This window comes from Trichomycterus rosablanca, chromosome 27 (genome assembly GCF_030014385.1).
Source record: "Trichomycterus rosablanca isolate fTriRos1 chromosome 27, fTriRos1.hap1, whole genome shotgun sequence".
NCBI lineage: Eukaryota > Metazoa > Chordata > Actinopteri > Siluriformes > Trichomycteridae > Trichomycterus > Trichomycterus rosablanca.
The window spans coordinates 495,667-514,760 of NC_086014.1; the positions used below are offsets into that span (position 1 = coordinate 495,667).

The 19,094-nt window shown below is 48.0% G+C and overlaps 1 protein-coding gene across 1 annotated transcript; it reads left to right on the plus strand.

The window, feature by feature from the left end:
• The first annotated feature begins 332 nt into the window (after nt 1–332).
• LOC134303970 (ankyrin repeat and BTB/POZ domain-containing protein 2-like) lies at nt 333–17,012 on the plus strand. The gene is made up of 12 exons (XM_062989479.1): nt 333–1,173; nt 7,605–7,754; nt 10,055–10,262; nt 11,070–11,222; nt 11,316–11,481; nt 12,882–12,971; nt 13,069–13,170; nt 13,488–13,584; nt 13,699–13,831; nt 13,956–14,194; nt 14,620–14,798; nt 15,568–17,012. The coding sequence occupies exons 1-12, from the start codon at nt 333–335 to the stop codon at nt 15,697–15,699; spliced, it is 2,490 nt and encodes an 829-aa protein (XP_062845549.1). The 3' UTR covers nt 15,700–17,012.
• Nucleotides 17,013–19,094: the final 2,082 nt, after the last annotated feature.

The following is a 19,094-nucleotide window of genomic DNA, read 5'->3' on the forward strand; positions in this document are numbered from 1 at the left end:
TGTGTAGTCCAGGGTGTTGGTGGAGTAATAACAGTTTAAATGTTTGTACATAGTCGGGCTACAGAAGCAGATCAATCTTTAGTAAATGTTAATTATAAGGAGTTTTAATGACGTCACGAGCACCTAGACGTGTTTACTGGAGTTTTGCTCTGAAGCGCATCGTCCAGTGATTGGCTGAGAGAAAGGAGTGAGCTGATTGGCTGAGAGGGGAGAGTCTTCACCCGTCGGTTTCAGTCCAGTCGGTCAGTGTTGCACCGGACACAAGCACGCGCTGATGTTTACATGACCGGCTCGGGTTTGTTTCGGTGCGAGTTTTCGGGAGCTGAATCGGAATGTCGACGTTAAGCAGTTTTAACGTGAAGACTCTGGAGGATCTGACGCTGGACTCGGGTTATGGAGCGGGACACTCGCACGGTTCTCTGAGTCTCGGTTCCTCCTCCACATCCAGCTCCCGGCTCGTGTCCTCTCAGCCCCGCGCGAGCCGCGACGACAGCTGGGACTCGGTGAGCACGGAGGAGCACGAGGACATCTTATCCCGGTGTCCCCGCCTGCCCGAGCTCGAGGACTTTCCGTGGACGGACGATGATGTCCAGCGCGTGCTGCGCGGGGTCGCCGGTCAGCTCCAGCCCGAGCGCGCGCCTCCGCTCTTCTCCCGGGACTTCGCGCGCGCCCTATCCACCGCCGTGCGCCGGCCGCTGTTGCGCGTGGCGCGCGAGGCTCAGCGCTTGAGCGCGCTCCGGTGCAGGTGCACGCGCTTCGAGGTCCAGAGCGCCGCGCGGCTCGCGCTCAGCTGGCCCCTGGCGGACGCGTGCGTGTCGGCGGGTGCGCGCGCCCTCTCCCTGTACAGCATGAGCGCGGCCGAGCTGCTGCGCGCCGGCAAGTCCACGCGCTGCGGGCTCGCGCTCTCCGTGGGTCGCTTCCACCGCTGGATGGTGGACACGCGCGTGTCCGTGCGCGTCCACGAGCACGCCGCGATCTGCCTGGCGTCGTGCGTGGAGACTCTGGTGGAGAGGGTGGCCGCCCGGGTTCTTACGGGGAGTGGGAGTGGTCGCCAGGGTGGCGTGTGGTGCCCGGTGCCTGCTGATGCCCTGGAGGCCACCGTGAACAGCGACCCTGAACTCTATGGACTCCTGCAGAACTACGAGCATCTCATCAGCTGCAAAAATGCCAACGGTGAGTAAAAGCAATGCGCCCCCCCCCCACCCGCTGACTGTAGGTACACACCTGTCCTACAGGTGCATCACCCACCTCATGCCATGCCAAGTTACCCGTATCATGCCAACCAAAATACACTGAGGCTTTTATCCAAAGTGACTTACAGTACTGTGACAGTATACAGTCTGAGCAATTGAGGGTTAAGGGCCTCGCTCTATGGCTCAACAGTGGCAACCTGGCAGTGGTGGGGCTTGAACCAGCGACCTTCTGATTACTGTTCCAGTACCTTAACCACTAGGCTACAACTGTCTGTTTTACTTTGGACCTGGTAGGACGGTTGTCGCTTCAAGCCCCACCACTGCCAAGTTGGGCCCCTGAGTAAGGCCCTTGACCCTGAAATGGGGGGGGGTTCCCACCATATCAACAACACTTACGGATACACAAAGCTAGTAAGTGGAACATGGTTATAATAATCTGACATCAGTACATTGGGGGGCATTTTGAGCGTATCTAAATATTGTGATGTATTGTGCGTGCGCCGGACTCCCAGGGTGCTTTGCGGCAGCGTAGACTTCATACAGTGTGAAAATGAAATAGAAATGAGACCGGATGGAATGTTAATAACAGTCTAATGTTAATGTTGACATTAATGTGAAACCCTTTAGGACCAGGGGGCGCTGTTAGAGATTTTGGGGCTCACGGAAGATAACATGCTGGAAATTCTCGGTGGCTCGGTGGGCAGCACTGTCGCCTAAGAGTGAGAAGGTCTTGGGTTCGATTCCCAGGTGGAGCGGGCAGTTTGCATGTTCTCTCCCACAGTCCAAAGTCATGCAGTCAGGAGAACTGGAGCTACTATAAATGGTGTGTGTGTGTGTGTGTGTGTGTGTGTGTGCGCGCGCGCCCTGTGATGACCAGTCTGAGGTGTTTCAGGCGCTGAACAGAGCTCGTATTCTTCTCTTTATTTCGTCTCCTCGTTTATTCATCAGTCTCTCTGATCAGACACTAATCAGTCCTGGTGCGGCGCAGCTAATGGGATTTAGCGGATTAGTTCCATGCCTGAATTGTGGGGTTGAACGTGAGGAATGCCGACGAGTGCTCCCAGGTGATTGGACGGATGCCCTTTGGGATGGTTGGATTTAGAAGTGAGGAACGGTGGGTTTAATTGTTTGATCGGGTGGAGACGGCCTGACATGCAGACGTTCACACCTCGTCTGTGGGTTTAGTTTAGGATCTGATTCCAGTGTGCTGGCGGAACATCCCGCTGAATTATCATATGGAACGTTGCTGGGTTAAGGCCCCACTGCTGCCCACTTTTCCCTTCAGTTTTTCCCAATTCAGTCATTTCCAATTCCCCTCTGTGAGTCTGCTGCTGTGACTCGTGCAGACGCCCGGTCCAGTCCGGGGAAGGGACGCCGTCCGACCTTCACAGGTAGTGTTTGAGGTGTGAGAAGGTACATGACCGTACGATGGTGCTCCGTATGATTATGAACAGAGTTTATTTAATGTTGGGTGTTTGTGGTTGGTTGGCAGAGGGGTGAGAACAGACGCGCTCCTGGTGGGACCCCAAACCGGCTCTCTTGTTCTCCGAGCCGAGCCACATCTGTAAGCACTTACGATCTAAATGAGCTCCTTGTCTTGTGGAGCAGAATAATTTCCCTTTATTCACTCAGCTCTTCTACTGCAACGTTATTAAAACAGAGCGACGTCTGTGTGATCTTTACAGCTAGAACATCAGACCCAGGAACGCTCGTGGGACCCGGGGTCGGAGACGCCCAGACTCCCGCAGCTGCAGCAGGCCGACCACTGGGGCCACCGGTGGGAATCGCGGTCTGATGGGTAACCCCTCATTTTCCTCGAATATCCTGTCTGCCGCTGCAGCCGAGCGTGGCGCTAATTGGCGGGACCTCACAGTTCACCCGCCAGCATCAGATCTTTCTTTTATCCACGGTCCAGTAACGATGGGGGCCTGACCACGGGGCCACGGTCCACTCGTTCTGCGTTTCCTCTCGACTCGGGCGATACTATCGGAGCCCTGAGCAGTGCGGATGCTCTCGGTCATGGTTGCTCCTGACCTCCTCCCACTATTAGACATTTAGGCCAGATACAGACAAAAGAATGTTGTAAAGAGACGCCCCTTCTGTAGCTCGGTTCAAAAACCAAGAAACTCCAGCGTCCTGCACAGAGCCCTGACCTCAGCCCCACTCAGCAGCTCTGGGATGAATTGGAACACCGACTGTACAAATGCAGTCATCTTTTGACTAGACGGGCACAAATTCCCATACACAGACACACTTGTAGAGCGGCTGCTGTTCTAGCTGAAAAGATCACAAAGAGAAACCCGGACGTCCAACAACCTCACGGTCGGGTGTCCAAATACTTTCGGCTGTACAGTGTAACTACAATGCAGTACTTAACCCGATCCGTCTCGGTCTGAGCGGCGATCAGATCAGATTTATCCAGCGATGGTTCAGATTCAGGTTCAGCTCACCTGGTTTGTTTGGAGAGAAAATGTTTGTGGTGAGATCAGATTTGGGTTTCAGGAGGCGAACAGACGTCCTCTCAGTACAGAACAAAGCCCTAAAGAACCGCCACTCGACCCGCCGCCGGGCCCGTTCACCTGAACCCGAGCCGTCCGTCCGGTCAGCGTTCAGCACAACGGCACCATTCTGAGTGGGTACAATGGTGCCAGTGTACTGCGCAGGTACGCTGCAGCGGGGTCTGTGCTCTAGGTGTAAATCAGCATGCAAACCAAAACATCGACGCTCGAACGGTGCTGCTACTCAGCCAACGCCACCAGCGCCTGGACTAGTGATCAGAAGACTGCTGGTTCAATTCCCATTAACACCAAGTTGCCACTGTTTGGCCCCTGAGCAAGGCCCTTAACCCCTTCAGTATTCGGTCACAACTCTAAGTCGCTGTATGGTAGATGTACACTATATGGGCAAAAGTATAGGGACACCGCTGTTTTAATCACAGTGTGTGTGTGTGTGTGTGTGTGTGTGTGTGTTTACATTCGACATGCTGCCAAGTTCAACTTTAACCCTCGTTGTTATAATGGCAGTGCACGTGCACGTCCTTCTCCCAGACCACACCAGACGTGTGTAAGTGTGTGTTGGTGTGTTTTTAACTGTGTGTGTATATGTAACTGTGTGTGTTGGTGTGTGTGTGTGTAACTGTGTGTGTGTTGGTGTGTGTATGTAGCTGTGTGTGTGTGTGTGTGTAGCTGTGTGTGTTGGTGTGTATGTAGCTGTGTGTGTGTGTGTAACTGTGTGTGTTGGTGTGTGTGTGTGTGTGTAACTGTATGTTGGTGTGTGTGTGTGTGTGTAACTGTGTGTGTTGGTGTGTGTGTGTGTGTGTGTGTGTGTGTGTAACTGTGTGTGTTGGTGTGTGTGTGTGTGTAACTGTGTGTTGGTGTGTGTGTGTGTGTGTAACTGTGTGTGTTGGTGTGTGTGTTGGTGTGTGTGTGTGTGTAACTGTGTGTTGGTGTGTGTGTGTGTGTGTAACTGTGTGTTGGTGTGTGTGTGTAGCTGTGTGTGTTGGTGTGTGTGTGTGTGTAACTGTGTGTGTTGGTGTGTGTGTGTGTAGCTGTGTGTGTTGGTGTGTGTGTGTGTAACTGTGTGTGTTGGTGTGTGTGTGTGTAGCTGTGTGTGTTGGTGTGTGTGTGTGTGTGTAACTGTGTGTGTTGGTGTGTGTGTGTGTGTGTAACTGTGTTTGTTGGTGTGTGTGTGTGTAGCTGTGTGTGTGTGTGTAACTGTGTGTGTTGGTGTGTGTGTGTGTGTGTAACTGTGTGTGTGTAACTGTGTGTGTTGGTGTGTGTGTGTGTAGCTGTGTGTTTTGGTGTGTATGTAGCTGTGTGTGTGTGTAGCTGTGTGTGTGTATGTAGCTGTGTGTGTGTGTAGCTGTGTGTTTTGGTGTGTATGTAGCTGTGTGTGTGTGTGTGTGTGTAACTGTGTGTGTTGTGTGTGTAACTGTGTGTGTGTGTGTGTGTGTGTGTAGCTGTGTGTGTTGGTGTGTGTGTGTGTGTAACTGTGTGTGTTGGTGTGTGTGTGTAACTGTGTGTGTTGGTGTGTGTGTGTGTAGCTGTGTGTGTTGGTGTGTATGTAGCTGTGTGTGTGTGTGTAACTGTGTGTGTTGGTGTGTGTGTGTGTGTGTGTGTAACTGTGTGTGTTGGTGTGTATGTAGCTGTGTGTGTGTGTGTAACTGTGTGTGTTGGTGTGTGTGTGTGTGTGTGTGTGTAACTGTGTGTGTTGGTGTGTATGTAGCTGTGTGTGTGTGTGTAACTGTGTGTGTTGGTGTGTGTGTGTGTGTGTGTGTGTAACTGTGTGTGTTGGTGTGTGTGTGTGTAGCTGTGTGTGTTGGTATGTGTGTGTAGCTGTGTGTTTTGGTGTGTATGTAGCTGTGTGTGTGTGTGTAGCTGTGTGTTGGTGTGTGTGTGTGTAGCTGTGTGTTTTGGTGTGTGTGTGTGTGTGTGTGTGTAGGTGTGTGTGTGTGTGTGTAGCTGTGTGTTTTGGTGTGTATGTAGCTGTGTGTGTGTGTGTGTGTAGCTGTGTGTGTGTATGTAGCTGTGTGTGTGTGTGTGTAGCTGTGTGTGTGTATGTAGCTGTGTGTGTGTGTGTGTGTGTGTATTCGGGTGTAGAATTGTGGCACCTCATGACGCACGTATTAGCCTCAGGGTTTCCAGCGTAGAGCAGCTAGTCGTGGGAACCGGACCGGGCCGAACTCTCTGGTAATATTTGGGTGTGTGTGTTTTTACTTCATAGTGGATGGGGGTTTGGTTCTGTGGGTCTGTGGGTCCAGCTGTACAACACACCCTGTGGCTAACAGAACCCAGCGGGTCTGGACCCACCAGCCTGTACGAGGGCTAATAACATATTCCTGTAGGATATTTTCAGCCGGGCTGCGTTCACTAATGACCACGATACGTAACACGTGTGTAAAAGGACCCGAACTGGAACCGTTTACCCCCCTCCAGTGGTAACAGCAGGGTGGGAATGGACCACAAACTGGATTTCTGTCTGTCCTGAAGGGCAGAACCAGTGAACCCAGTGTCTAAATCTTCTGTCTCGTATGTAGAGGTTGGATTCCTGCACAAACCACGTGGTGTTGATTATATTTACATTTACGGTGTTTAGTGGAGACTCTAATCCAGAGCGGCTTACAGAAGAGCTTCCAAAGTAAAAATTCCAAATATCCAGTTCTGCTGAAAACCTGTTAGAACAAAGAATTCTGTAGAAGATTTGATGTATTTATTTCTGACAGGTTAGTGAGAGCTTGTTAGTTTTCAGCTTAAGTGTTTAGTAAAGAGGTGATGAAGGTTTTTGAAGACAGCAAGAGACTCAGATGTTCGGACAGATAAGGGTAGTTGGTGCCACCACTTGGGTGCTGGTACAGAAGAGAATCTTGATGCTCGTCTTCCTCGAGTTCTGGTTGAAGGATCGAGGCGAGTGTTCCTATTCGCTAAACTCGGCACGAAGTCTAGCCGGTGATAAACCAGGAACCCACCAGGAGTTCCACCTTAAATAACTCTAATAAATCACAGCCACCGTCTGGATCGATGTGTCGAGCTCACGCTGGTCGGTTTACTCTGACCGATTCCTGCAGGTCGTCTCTGATCCTCGCTCGGTGAAACGCTTCCCAGGGAGAAGATGTCTGGATTTTAAATTCTGTGTGAAAGCAGAAGCTGAAATCCTTCGATCCTGAGAGCTGAAGATCGTAAATCTGAGCTGCAGCTGGCGCTGGCACTTCCTTTATCATTGTTTATGGATCATGGTTTATACCCGCTGTCGCCTGCCAATAATCTGCCCATCAGATCAGCCGGGATTCACCGAGTGGGAATCGATGTAACTGGAGCTTTGAGGAAAAGCAAACGCTCACCGGCGTGAGAAGGACCGAGCCAAAACCACCTTCAAATCCATGGTTTATTCTCCTGCTTAACATCTCCTCCTCATCAACCAATCAGATCAAGGATGAACTGTGGGTCCGTCAGTGGCTGTTCTGTGAAAGCATAATGAATCCATTATGTTCACTGATTCCTGACCTACAACATAATGAAATAATGAATGATGGGATGCACGATAGCCTCCCTCCCCATGGGGTCCTGAAGTGGAGATAATTGACCAGACTTCCCTTTTTTGGGGGTGAATTAGTGTGGTGACTCTTTACACTCATTACTGTAATAGCGCTGAACGCTCCAGTAACCGGTAATAACGTCTGAACCATAAACTCAGCACGGCCCGACACGTTCTGCTTCATTTTACCAATAAATGCACCAGATACTCCCTCACGATGCCACCCTGCACCGCCCCGTCCACGCCCAATCGTCTAACCATCCCAGAAATCCACAGTCGCACGGTCGAACCCTAACAGCGAGTGTTTGTGCGTCACGGCGGGTTTATTTTCATCCCCCCGTCCCATTTCTAATGAAACCTGTTCTCTGTCTCTCTGTGTAGGTGAGCTCTCCCTGCCCGCCCACTTCAGTCCCTACGCCGAGGGGTGCGGCCCGGCCTCGGAGAGCAGAGACGCCGCCGGCGTTCACACGGAGCTGAGGATGCTGGAACAGGCTCTGCTGGCCACCGGTGTAGGAAGCATCTCTGAACTCAGTGAGTGATCACAGCTCAGCAACCTTCGTACGGGCTCAGGGGAAAAAGTGATAGAACCCTCTAGAACGTTTTTAATATCTGCAATAAAACACAAAAAAAACCTAAAAACATGATAATAATAAATATAATAACATTAATATTAATAATGATAAAAATCGTCAAAAAATGATAAATTATAATAAAATATATAGTAGTAATACTAATATTCATAAAGACATAATAAGAACAACAATAATAATCATCATAATAATAGATAATACTTTTATTAGTAATAACAGTAAACTGAAATATAACAGAATAAATAAAAAGAACAATAAATATATTACTATGTTAATAATAATATTAAAAGGACATAAGAAATTATAACAATAATAATCATGATAATGATAAGAACATGAGTAATAATGATAATTATTATTATTTTTGAATGTATTTATTTTTAAGCACCTCTTAAGGTACTCCAAGACACTGCACAGATGAGTTACAGCACATTAAATACACCATATAGCCAAAAGTATTTGGACGCCTGAGCATGAGCTTGTTAGACCTTCCATCATTACACAGGCTGTTTATTATGTCAAATATTCTCACGGTTCAGAGGACAAATCTGTTAGTGTCGTCGTGACAGAATGAAATAAACAACAACTTAACTAATCAATAATCTTATTCAATGCCAACTGTTCTGATTAGTGTTTTATATTGAATTTGTTGATTAGTTCTTGCAGCCTCAAACAAAATGAATTTAAAAGGGTGTGTGTACTTTTTCAGACCGGTGTACTGAGTGTTATTTAAATACCTTGTTTTGGAGTGTGTGTGTGTGTGTGTGTGTGTGTGTGTGTGTGTGTATTATTATTATTATTTACGTCGGTGTTGAGAAGAAGCTCTCTGTTCGGTTGGAACTGTTCTTCATGCTCGACCTGCTGGTCTGAATGGCGTGTTGTTTTTAATGCAGTTCTGCTGGACACGTGTTTACTCAGGGCGGGGTCAGCGTGTGCTGCCGGCTGCCGCCCCGGTCCTGCCCCAGGCGTCCTCTCGAACACTCCTCTGCTCGTGCTGTGCTACGAGAGCATCTTCTGTTTAGGACCGAGGAGGAAAAAGTGCCTCCTTTGTACCACAGACCTGCAAAATCACACCGACCGTGACGCCCGGGCGAAAACCAAAAAGCGACTCTTTGTGTGAGAGCTCGCCGGAGTCATTCATCCGTGTTTGTTGTGATTAACACGCGTGTGCAGGGGGGTTCGGTTAGCCTGCTTAATGCTCAGCTAAAATATACACCATATAGAGGAACAGAGCGGCTTTATTGATCATAAATACAGATACACGTGTTCAGTACGATGAAAAGTTTCTCTGTGTATCTCAGCTTGTTTAGAAGCCGGGGTCAGAGCGCAGGGTCAGTCGTTGTACAGGCCCCTGGAGCAGACAGGGTTAAGGGCCTTGCTCAAGGGCCCAACAGTGACTGCATAGTCTGGATTCGAACCGACAATGTTCCGATTGATAGCCCAAAGCTTCACCCACTAGGCTCCTACTGTCCCTAAGTATTGGGACGCCCCTTCTAATGTGTTTCAGCCACGACAGTTGCTTGCTAACAGGTGTAATAAATCAATGACATAAAGGAAACCACATGCTTCTAGCTTTGATACTTTGCAGCAACAGTTTAGGGAAGGCCTCTAACCGTTCCAGCATGAGCGAGCTCTAGAAAGACATAAAGAAACTCCAGTGTCCTGCACAGAGCTCAGGAATGATCCAGAACGCCGACCGAGGCAAATCGGCACCCAGCTACACAAATCATGTCATATTTTTTGACTGAACGGGCACAAATTCCCACACACCGACACACTTTAAAGATAAGAAGCTTCTCAGTAGAGCGGCTGTTGTTCTAGCCGGATAGATCTCACAGAGGGTCAGTCTATCTGAATAGCTTTTGTCCGTATCTTAGCTCATGTGATGGTTTTTCCATGCGGAACTACACGTCCGTTCCTCTCCTGGAGTTTCGTTCTGTAACGATGAACCCAGATGCTGAGGAGCATCTCCGACTCCCTCTGTTCATCTTGTCGTGTTCCTCTTCCCTCCGTCGGGGAATTTATAGGGTACATACAGGTCTGGATTTTCTGGATAATGGAAGCAGATCTGGGATGTTAATATAAAAGGTCTCCGGTGTTTCCGGGTCTGTACAGTTTACTTAAACACATCCAGTCCGTTTAGATTTTAGGAAGTAGAGATGCACCTTGTGGAAACGTTCCAGTGCAGATAGACATTCATCCTGTAGACGCACCGTGACCGTTTCGTTCTGCTGTCCTAAGGTGACCTGGTGTCCCGTGCTATGCGCCACATGCAGCGCCTGCTCTCGGGGAGATGCGCCCTCGGTCCAGTGCGTCCCAGCCACGTGCCGCCGCTCTCCTGGTCCCCCGATGCTCTTCGCACCCTCTACTACTTTTTGCGGAGTTCCCAGATGGAGTCCACGGAGAACCCCAACCTGGAGCTGCCCAGGATCGCCCTCAGCAAAGAGAGGTGGGTCACACCACGAAGGGTTAAAAAACACCTAAAACCCAAAAATCTTTTATCGCCTTGGATCTGGAAGCATATTTCAGTGGTGTTTGGTAGAATATTGAGCCTCACGGAGCTCACAGGTACACGATGGGATTGCGATAGTGCGACATGATAAAAATGCATCATATTATTTCTGCAGAAGGAGGAACTGGAGGAGCCGGAGGAGCTGGAGGGGTATTTATGGCTGTGAATGCCGATGACTTTTTCAGGTGTTGAATACGGTGCAGCACTCTCCCGGCTGGATCTGGAAGGAAACTGTAGACGTTTCTTACTGAAACCTAGAAACTTATAGAGCAGATTAGAAGCTCCAGAAATGAAGAGGCTGCTGAGATCTGCTAAACTACTTCTGCTTTCAATAGTGCGTCATTAAACACGGCTGTTCAGAATACAAGCAAATTCAGTTTCTGTACTAAAGCTGGACTAAACTCAAACGTAGCTGTACTGGCATAACAAATAAAGACATTCGTATTGCCAAAGCTTAATTACAGTTTGAAGAAAAAGAATAGAAAGAAGCTAAAGGGAAAAAAACAATAAAATGTTAGACTTATAGTGGTGTCGTAAAGCGGCGAACCTCAACCTGCCCTTGCTCGAGCCACTTGTTACTGCTTTGCTTTACCTACTGTCCCAACTTTTTTGAAATTGGGTTCGTAGATCCTGTATATATATTTTTTAAATTATATAGACTTGCATGGACTGAACACACAGATAACCAAATCTGTCGGAGAAGCAGGGACACGTCAATGACTGGACCTCTGTTATTTTGGACAGACCTTTCCCGTTACTGCCCCCTCTGGTGGAGTGGATGCGCGTGGCGACGGTTCACGCCGAACATCGGCGGAGTTTGTCGGTGGACAGCGACGACGTGAGACAGGCAGCTCGACTCTTACTGCCCGGACATGACTGCGAACCCCGGCAGCTTAAGTACGAAATATGGTTTCCTCAGATCCGCGCACTTCACCGTAGAACGCGTCGGGTTTTCGCCTCCTCTCACCTGTAGCGCTTTGTGTGTTTCAGACCCGAGTACTGCTTCAGTTCTGTTAAGCGTTTGGACTCAAAGTCTGCCATAGACAAGTTTAATCTGGATTTGGGTTTCCGGATGCTCAACTGTGGACGGACCGACCTGATAGGGGAGGCCATCCAGCTGCTGGGTCCGGACGGAGCGAACACCATGGACGACCAGGTCAGAGATCTTTTTCTGCTACTTTGCCTCCACTTCTTGGGATTACGGAAGTGGCCACCGTACCACAGGCCACTTCTTTTCACCTGTTAGCGTACAGAGGCACACTGTGCCCTCTGTGAATCATCCACCACTACTAAAGGTGCCAGGTTTACCAGCAATGAAGAGGAACCCAGTCAGATTCAGAACTGGAGCTCTTATCATTGGTGTAGTAGTGTTTAGAATAGAATAGAATAGAATAGAATAGAATAGAATAGAATAGAATAGAATAGAATAGAATAGAATAGAATAGAATAGAATAGAATAGAATAGAATAGAATAGAATAGAATAGAATAGAATAGAATAGAATAGAATAGAATAGAATGCCTTTATTTGTCATACAGCGGGGGTAATAAGTATTGAACACATTAACATTTTTCTCAGTAAATATATTTCTGATGGGGTTATTGACATAAAATTTTCACCGGATGTCGGTAACAACCCAAATAATCAACACATACAAAGAAATCATAACAAATAAGTCCATAAATGAAGTTATGTTTAATAAAGTGGAATGACACAGGGAAAAAGTATTGAACACACTTAGTGAAATTTCTTTTCATACACAGAAAAAGCCTTTGTTGGTAATGACAGCTTTAAGACGCCTTCTGTAACAGGGTCAGTCATCGTACGACGCCCCTGGAGCAGACAGGGTTAAGGGCCTCGCTCAAGGGCCCAACAGTGGCTGCATGGCATGGGATTTGAACTCTCAACCTTTCAGTTGATGGCTGAAAGCCTTACCCACTACGCTACCACTGTGTATTTAAAGAGGACCTAGCAGAGGATGGTTTCGATCCACTCAGCTTAGTAGTTTTAGTTTTTGTATGTCTGTGCTGGTTTGTACAGTAACAGGTCAGAACTGCACCAACATTTTCTCACAGTTGTTTGTTTTATATTTGTGTGGGTTCGTTTTTTATTTTTAAACGACCAAAAACTCATTTCTGTCCAGATCAGCCTTTAAATGCAGGTGAACAGTGTTCAGACATGAGACTATTTCACCACAGTACTGTTTAATTCAATGAAATAAACTCCACGTGTTGTGGATGTTTAATACAGTAGTAGTGGTACAGTGTAAAGATCTGGCGGTGAAGTGTTGGAAACGTCCGGCACACTGTGATACAGCAGCGAGCTGTTCTCACTCCACCTTTATTCTGTCTTAGACTCTCCAGTGTTCAGACAAAAAATTCTGGGCGTCCTCGACAAGGGACGCTGTCATATTCTAACACGGCACATACATCATGTGTTTATTCAATCATTTCTACGTTTATTACATCCGTATGTTTGTCGTATTTAAGTTTCAAGACATGCACATATCAAACCTTCATCCGATCTGTTCATCAGAACCTGACGTGTATGATTTTAGGGCATGACCCCCCTCATGTACGCCTGCTCGGCAGGGGACGAGGCCCTGGTCCACACGCTGATCCACGCGGGAGCCAACCCGGACGTCGCGGTACGACACGACACCCTACGGAGGAATATACGGTATATCACGTGATCACTGTACAGATCATAACCGGTTCATCTCCGTCCTCTTCCTCTTACTGCAGGTTCCGAGCAGCTCTCCGAAACACCCCTCCGTTCACCCCGACAGTCGTCACTGGGTGGCACTGACCTTCGCCGTGCTGTACGGACACCTGTCGGTGGTTCAGGTGAGCGCTGCATCCCCACACCTGTGGAGTGGATTCGATCTATACATTTCTACACACCACCCTCGTCAACATCAACTGTGTAATAAAGCGACGTTAAGATATCGAAGACCCCTTCTGAAATCCTGGCACCCCTGGCTCCCAACTTTAAAGTGTGCTTGGGATCGTGAGCCAGTTTAGTCTGAGGGAGTCTGGCTTCCATTAAATATCTTCTGGTACTTTACGGAGTCCGAAATTCCACTCGCTAGAATTTTCAAACGTGCAGGAAGACTTTGACGGCTGTGATGAATATCATGAACACGATATGGATATTCCTGTAGCTGCTGTTGGACACGGGGGCGGACGTGGAGGGCCGTGCCGTCAGAAGCGGGCACCAGGGGTCAGCAGAAACACCCCTCCAGCTGGCATCGGCTGCAGGTAACATGTGGATGAATGTTGGTAATGTAATTTGAATGAGATATGTATTCAAGTGAGAAGGTGGACAAACGATTGTGTGTGTGTGTGTGTGTGTGTGTGTGTGTGTGTGTGTAGGAAACTATGAGATGGTAGAGCTGCTCCTGTCCCGCGGTGCCGACCCGGTGTTTCGGGTGAACAGCGGCGGCGCTTTAACGTCCCTGTACGAGGACATGAACTGTTTCAGCCAAGCCGCAGCTCACGGACACAGGTGAGACGTCACACGCCGTCATTACCGGAACGAACCTCGGCATTTTACGCAGTGACATGCGACGCCGCATGGCTGCCCAGGACGTCGGCGTGCCCGGTCAACCCGTGCCGTTTGTCCTCCTCAGGAACGTGCTGAGGAAGTTACTGAGCCGACCCCAGCGTCCGCAGGAGGACGTGCTCTCGCTGGAGGAGATCCTGGCCGAGGGGGTGGAGGAGGTACAGGGAGCTAAAAGATCGGGCCCCGCCTGCGGCGGAGGTGCCGTCCCGCCTCTGACCAGGGCGAGAATCCGAGCTCTACAGGAGGCCAGCCTTCACAGCGCCGAGCACGGCTACCTGGACGTGACCATGGAGCTCCGGGCGCTCGGTAAGAGCCAAAGCGAGTAGACATGCTGAACCCTCGAGAGAAACCTGGCACAGTCACATGTTTAGCAGGAAGTTATTTTATTTATTATTTTATTATTTTGAGGTTATTGACACTAGTCATTTTAAGACCTGTTGAGTCAAGAATGCCAAATTCCATATGCTGAGATGGATGGACAGATGGATGGCTGGATGGATTGTGTGGATGAGTTGTTTGAAGGGATCGGTAAGATTGGTGGACATGTCCATGTTAAGGAGTCTGATGGTACTGGGGCAGAAGCTCCACCAGGTTTATGTTGTTTATCATGAAAAGCCAGATGAATAGTGTGGTACAGATAGATTACTGTCATCCTGACCAGCAAGGCTATAAAGTTCTATAAACGAGTTGTACAGACGTTTACTGATTCTCTGTACGAACACTAATCGTAGGAGTACCGTGGAGGCCGCACGCTTGGCTGGAGTCGCTACGTACCACACAGCTCCAGTGCAGGACTGAGCTGACCCTGTCCCTCCTGAAGGACTTCAGCTCCCTGTGGGAGGAGAAACGTGGCGAGGAAATGATCTCAGGAGGCCTGTCGCCGCTCTTCTCCATCCTCAGAACCAGCCAGGTACGTTCAAACACTCGACGGCGTTTTGTAAACTGTAGTCTGTGAGAATTTCACTGTCCTACCTTTTGTAATTATAAGACCTGGTTTCTAATCAGATACCTGTAAATAATCGCCGTCCCAACTTTTTTGGAAGCTTGTACCTGTACTCGGGTTTTGTGGGTGCTGACCGTGAGCGTAGCTTTTCATGTTCTGCTCCAGGACGAGGAGATCCGCGAGGAGCGAAGAAAACGCCGGCGGCTCGGCTCGGTACAACAGGATTTTCATTGAATTACCAGCCGATCACTCACCCAAATGTAGTCATATCCAATTCCCGATCGCGAGTCCACTGCGTCTCGCGCGACCCCGTCTGACGGAGGAGACCCGGATCGCCGAACGACCCCTCCGACACGCGTCCGTTCCAGCTCGGCGATCCGAAGACGGCGCGTGAGTTCCGGTGCGCCGAGAGGATGAACGCTCGGCTCGCCGATCCCTCACACATCACTCACCACACGCCAATCATTCATTCATTGTCTGTTTTAGCAGCGCTTTATCCTGGTCAGGGTTGCGGTGGGTGTGATTTAAAGGGTTGGAAATATCCCCGACAGTCCATTACAGGGAAAACACACACACACACACACACACATAAGGAATCGACCCCAGGACCTTTTAGCCGTGAGGCGACAGCGCTACCCACCGTGCCGCCCCACGGACTAATCGGTACAGTATTAAAACCCAGGGACGTCACGGTCACGGCGCCTCACCTCACACACTTGTCTTTTTATCTCGACAGCTCGGCGAGGGCTTCTTCCTACAGAACACGTCCGCCACGCTGCAGCGGCGAGACTTCAACGGCAGCCAAGTTCCGGAGGATCTGCAGGAAGCGCTCGGCACTAGACTCCAGTCCCTGTCCCGTCGGGTCTAAACGGGGTCGTGAATGTCGGCGCAGCCCTCGGTACCCGTCGAACGCGCACAGTTTTCGGTCTCCGACGTGTCCGTCCGCGAGGAAGTAAAAACGCGGTTCCGTACGAACGAGGCGAACGTGTCATCGACACGCGTCGGTCGAGGTCGGTCGCCGTGGATAAAACAGTCGGCGAAATGCAGAAAATGTAAACTACTGCCCTGTAGCGGAGATATCGGGGAGACTTTATTCCAAACATCCCCAAAGAAAAATACGACTTCATGACTGTAAATGAAAGGTTTATATATGTGTAGGAAAAGGTGACGGCTGTAAATAAATAGATTGAAATGCATTTCTACGTTTTTTAAGGGTTTCAAGTGAACATATACGTATGTCTTGCACCAGGTTCGCCGGTACTCCAAACTATGTAATCGTTATAGAAATGAAAGGATCGATCGTACATGACGCTTTATCAGTAATATTAACGCCATCCTATAACGTTACCGGTAAGAGCTACGGTGCGGTGACGGCACCGCCCGAGTTCCGAGGGTCTGAATCCAGAAGGAGCACGTCGGTACGTGAACCCAGCCATCGTGCGACATCGGCGCACCGTAAGTGCAGGTCCCGAGGCCGGATAACTAGGAAGGATGCGTCAGGAAGAGCGTATAGAGCAATACACAGCCATAATAAACGACTTACGTCAGCGAGGTATTCAATCCGATCGTATTCATCAACGTCGTAATTTTTCGTCGTGGCCTTTCCGGTCCGGATCCGCCAGGCCGACGGAATGAAAAGCACGTCGCGATCCGGGATAAGAAAAGGATCTATCGGGGTCGGGTGCGGCCCAGAACGGTCGCCAGGCTTCGACGCCATCTCGTGCACTACTAGAAGTGAGCGTGTGTCCAAAACGAAGGTCAGCACGTCATTTCACTCCCTGCATCTCTGAAGCAGCGGGTCAGTGACGGTCACTCAGGAAATCTTCCATGTGCTCTATAACCTGAAGCGCTGCAGATGTCGGACGCGGTCATTTCCGGACGAGTCCGAGCTCTCCGTGAGATGTGAGCGCTGCCGATCGGCAGATCTCTACGTCGCAGGCGGGCACGATGAGGCCACGCGGAGGCGGGTGGTGTTCGAGAGCGTGGTCTCATATGGAAAAAAAACGTAAACCATCTCGACCACGTTGACTCTCTGTGTACAATGTAAAGCATTCGATGAGGTTTTTATGTATCGTATTAATGGAAGTGTGTGTCGTTTGTGTAATCCAGTGAGTTTATGTATATCGTTCTTCAACGTTCACAGTATAAGTGTGTAAATAAAAACGTGGGTTACTGTGTGTAGTTATGAAATGATTCCAGTTTGAAAATGAATAAAAAGGAATTAAAACTGGGGTGTGTAGTTTGCCATGTTTGTTCCAACAACTGAAGTGAACCTTGTTTTGTGTAACAAGAATGAATGTGATGTAAAGATCGATGGTATGTTTAAATATGAAATATAAATGTGTGTGTTGGTGTGACACAATTTCAGCAAAATATGAATCTATAAGAACAGGGAGCCAGAATAATGATAAGGGTGGGTGTGTCTGATCAGATCAATAATAAGAGTGGGTGTGTCTGATCAGATCAATAATAAGAGTGGGTGTGTCTGATCAGATCAATAATAAGAGTGGGTGTGTCTGATCAGATAAATAATAAGAGTGGGTGTGTCTGATAAGATCAATGATAAGGGTGGGTGTGTGTGATCAGATAAATAATAAGAGTGGGTGTGTCTGATCAGATAAATAATAAGAGTGGGTGTGTCTGCTAAGATCGATGATAAGAGTGGGTGTGTGTGATCAGATAAATAATAAGAGTGGGTGTGTCTGATCAGATAAATAATAAGAGTGGGTGTGTCTGATCAGATCAATGATAAGAGTGGGTGTGTCTGATCAGATAAATAATAAGAGTGGGTGTGTGTGATCAGATAAATAATAAGAGTGGGTGTGTCTGATCAGATAAATAAGAGTGGGTGTGTCTGATCAGATAAATAATAAGAGTGGGTGTGTCTGCTAAGATCGATGATAAGAGTGGGTGTGTGTGATCAGATAAATAATAAGAGTGGGTGTGTCTGATCAGATAAATAATAAGAGTGGGTGTGTCTGATCAGATAAATAATAAGAGTGGGTGTGTGTGATCAGATAAATAATAAGAGTGGGTGTGTCTGATCAGATAAATAATAAGAGTGGGTGTGTCTGATCAGATAAATAATAAGAGTGGGTGTGTCTGCTAAGATCGATGATAAGAGTGGGTGTGTCTGATCAGATAAATAATAAGAGTGGGTGTGTCTGATCAGATAAATGATAAGAGTGGGTGTGTCTGATCAGATAAATAATAAAAGTGGGTGTGTCTGATCAGATAAATGATAAGAGTGGGTGTGTCTGATCAGATAAATGATAAGAGTGGGTGTGTCTGATCAGATAAATAATAAAAGTGGGTGTGTCTGATCAGATAAATGATAAGAGTGGGTGTGTCTGATCAGATAAATAATAAAAGTGGGTGTGTCTGATCAGATAAATGATAAGAGTGGGTGTGTCTGATCAGATAAATAATAAGAGTGGGTGTGTCTGATCAGATCAATGATAAGAGTGGGTGTGTCTGATCAGATCAATGATAAGAGTGGGTGTGTCTGATCAGATAAATGATGAGTGGGTGTGTCTGATCAGATAAATAATAAGAGTGGGTGTGTCTGATCAGATCAATGATAAGAGTGGGTGTGTCTGATCAGATCAATGATAAGAGTGGGTGTGTCTGATCAGATAAATGATGAGTGGGTGTGTCTGATCAGATAAATGATAAGAGTGGGTGTGTCTGATCAGATAAATAATAAGAGTGGGTGTGTCTGATCAGATCAATGATAAGAGTGGGTGTGTCTGATCAGATAAATGATAAGAGTGGGTGTGTCTGATCAGATAAATAATAAGAGTGGGTGTGTCTGATCAGATCAATGATAAGAGTGGGTGTGTCTGATCAGATAAATGATAAGAGTGGGTGTGTCTGATCAGATAAATAATAAGAGTGGGTGTGTCTGATCAGATCAATGATGAGTGGGTGTGTCTGATCAGATAAATGATAAGAGTGGGTGTGTCTGATCAGATAAATAATAAGAGTGGGTGTGTCTGATCAGATAAATAATAAGAGTGGGTGTGTCTGATCAGATAAATAATAAGAGTGGGTGTGTCTGATCAGATAAATAATAAGAGTGGGTGTGTCTGATCAGATAAATGATAAGAGTGGGTGTGTCTGATCAGATAAATGATAAGAGTGGGTGTGTCTGATCAGATAAATGATAAGAGTGGGTGTGTCTGATCAGATCAATGATAAGAGTGGGTGTGTCTGATCAGATAAATAATAAAAGTGGGTGTGTCTGATCAGATAAATAATAAG

Excerpts from the sequence above, each read along its gene's own strand:
- LOC134303970 (XM_062989479.1), top strand. The coding sequence starts at position 333 with ATGTCGACGTTAAGCAGTTTTAACGTGAAGACTCTGGAGGATCTGACG. Across the intron at positions 7,755-10,054 it reads AGGAAGCATCTCTGAACTCA|GTGACCTGGTGTCCCGTGCT; the intron begins GTGAGTGATCAC and ends TGCTGTCCTAAG. Across the intron at positions 12,972-13,068 it reads GAGCCAACCCGGACGTCGCG|GTTCCGAGCAGCTCTCCGAA; the intron begins GTACGACACGAC and ends CTCTTACTGCAG.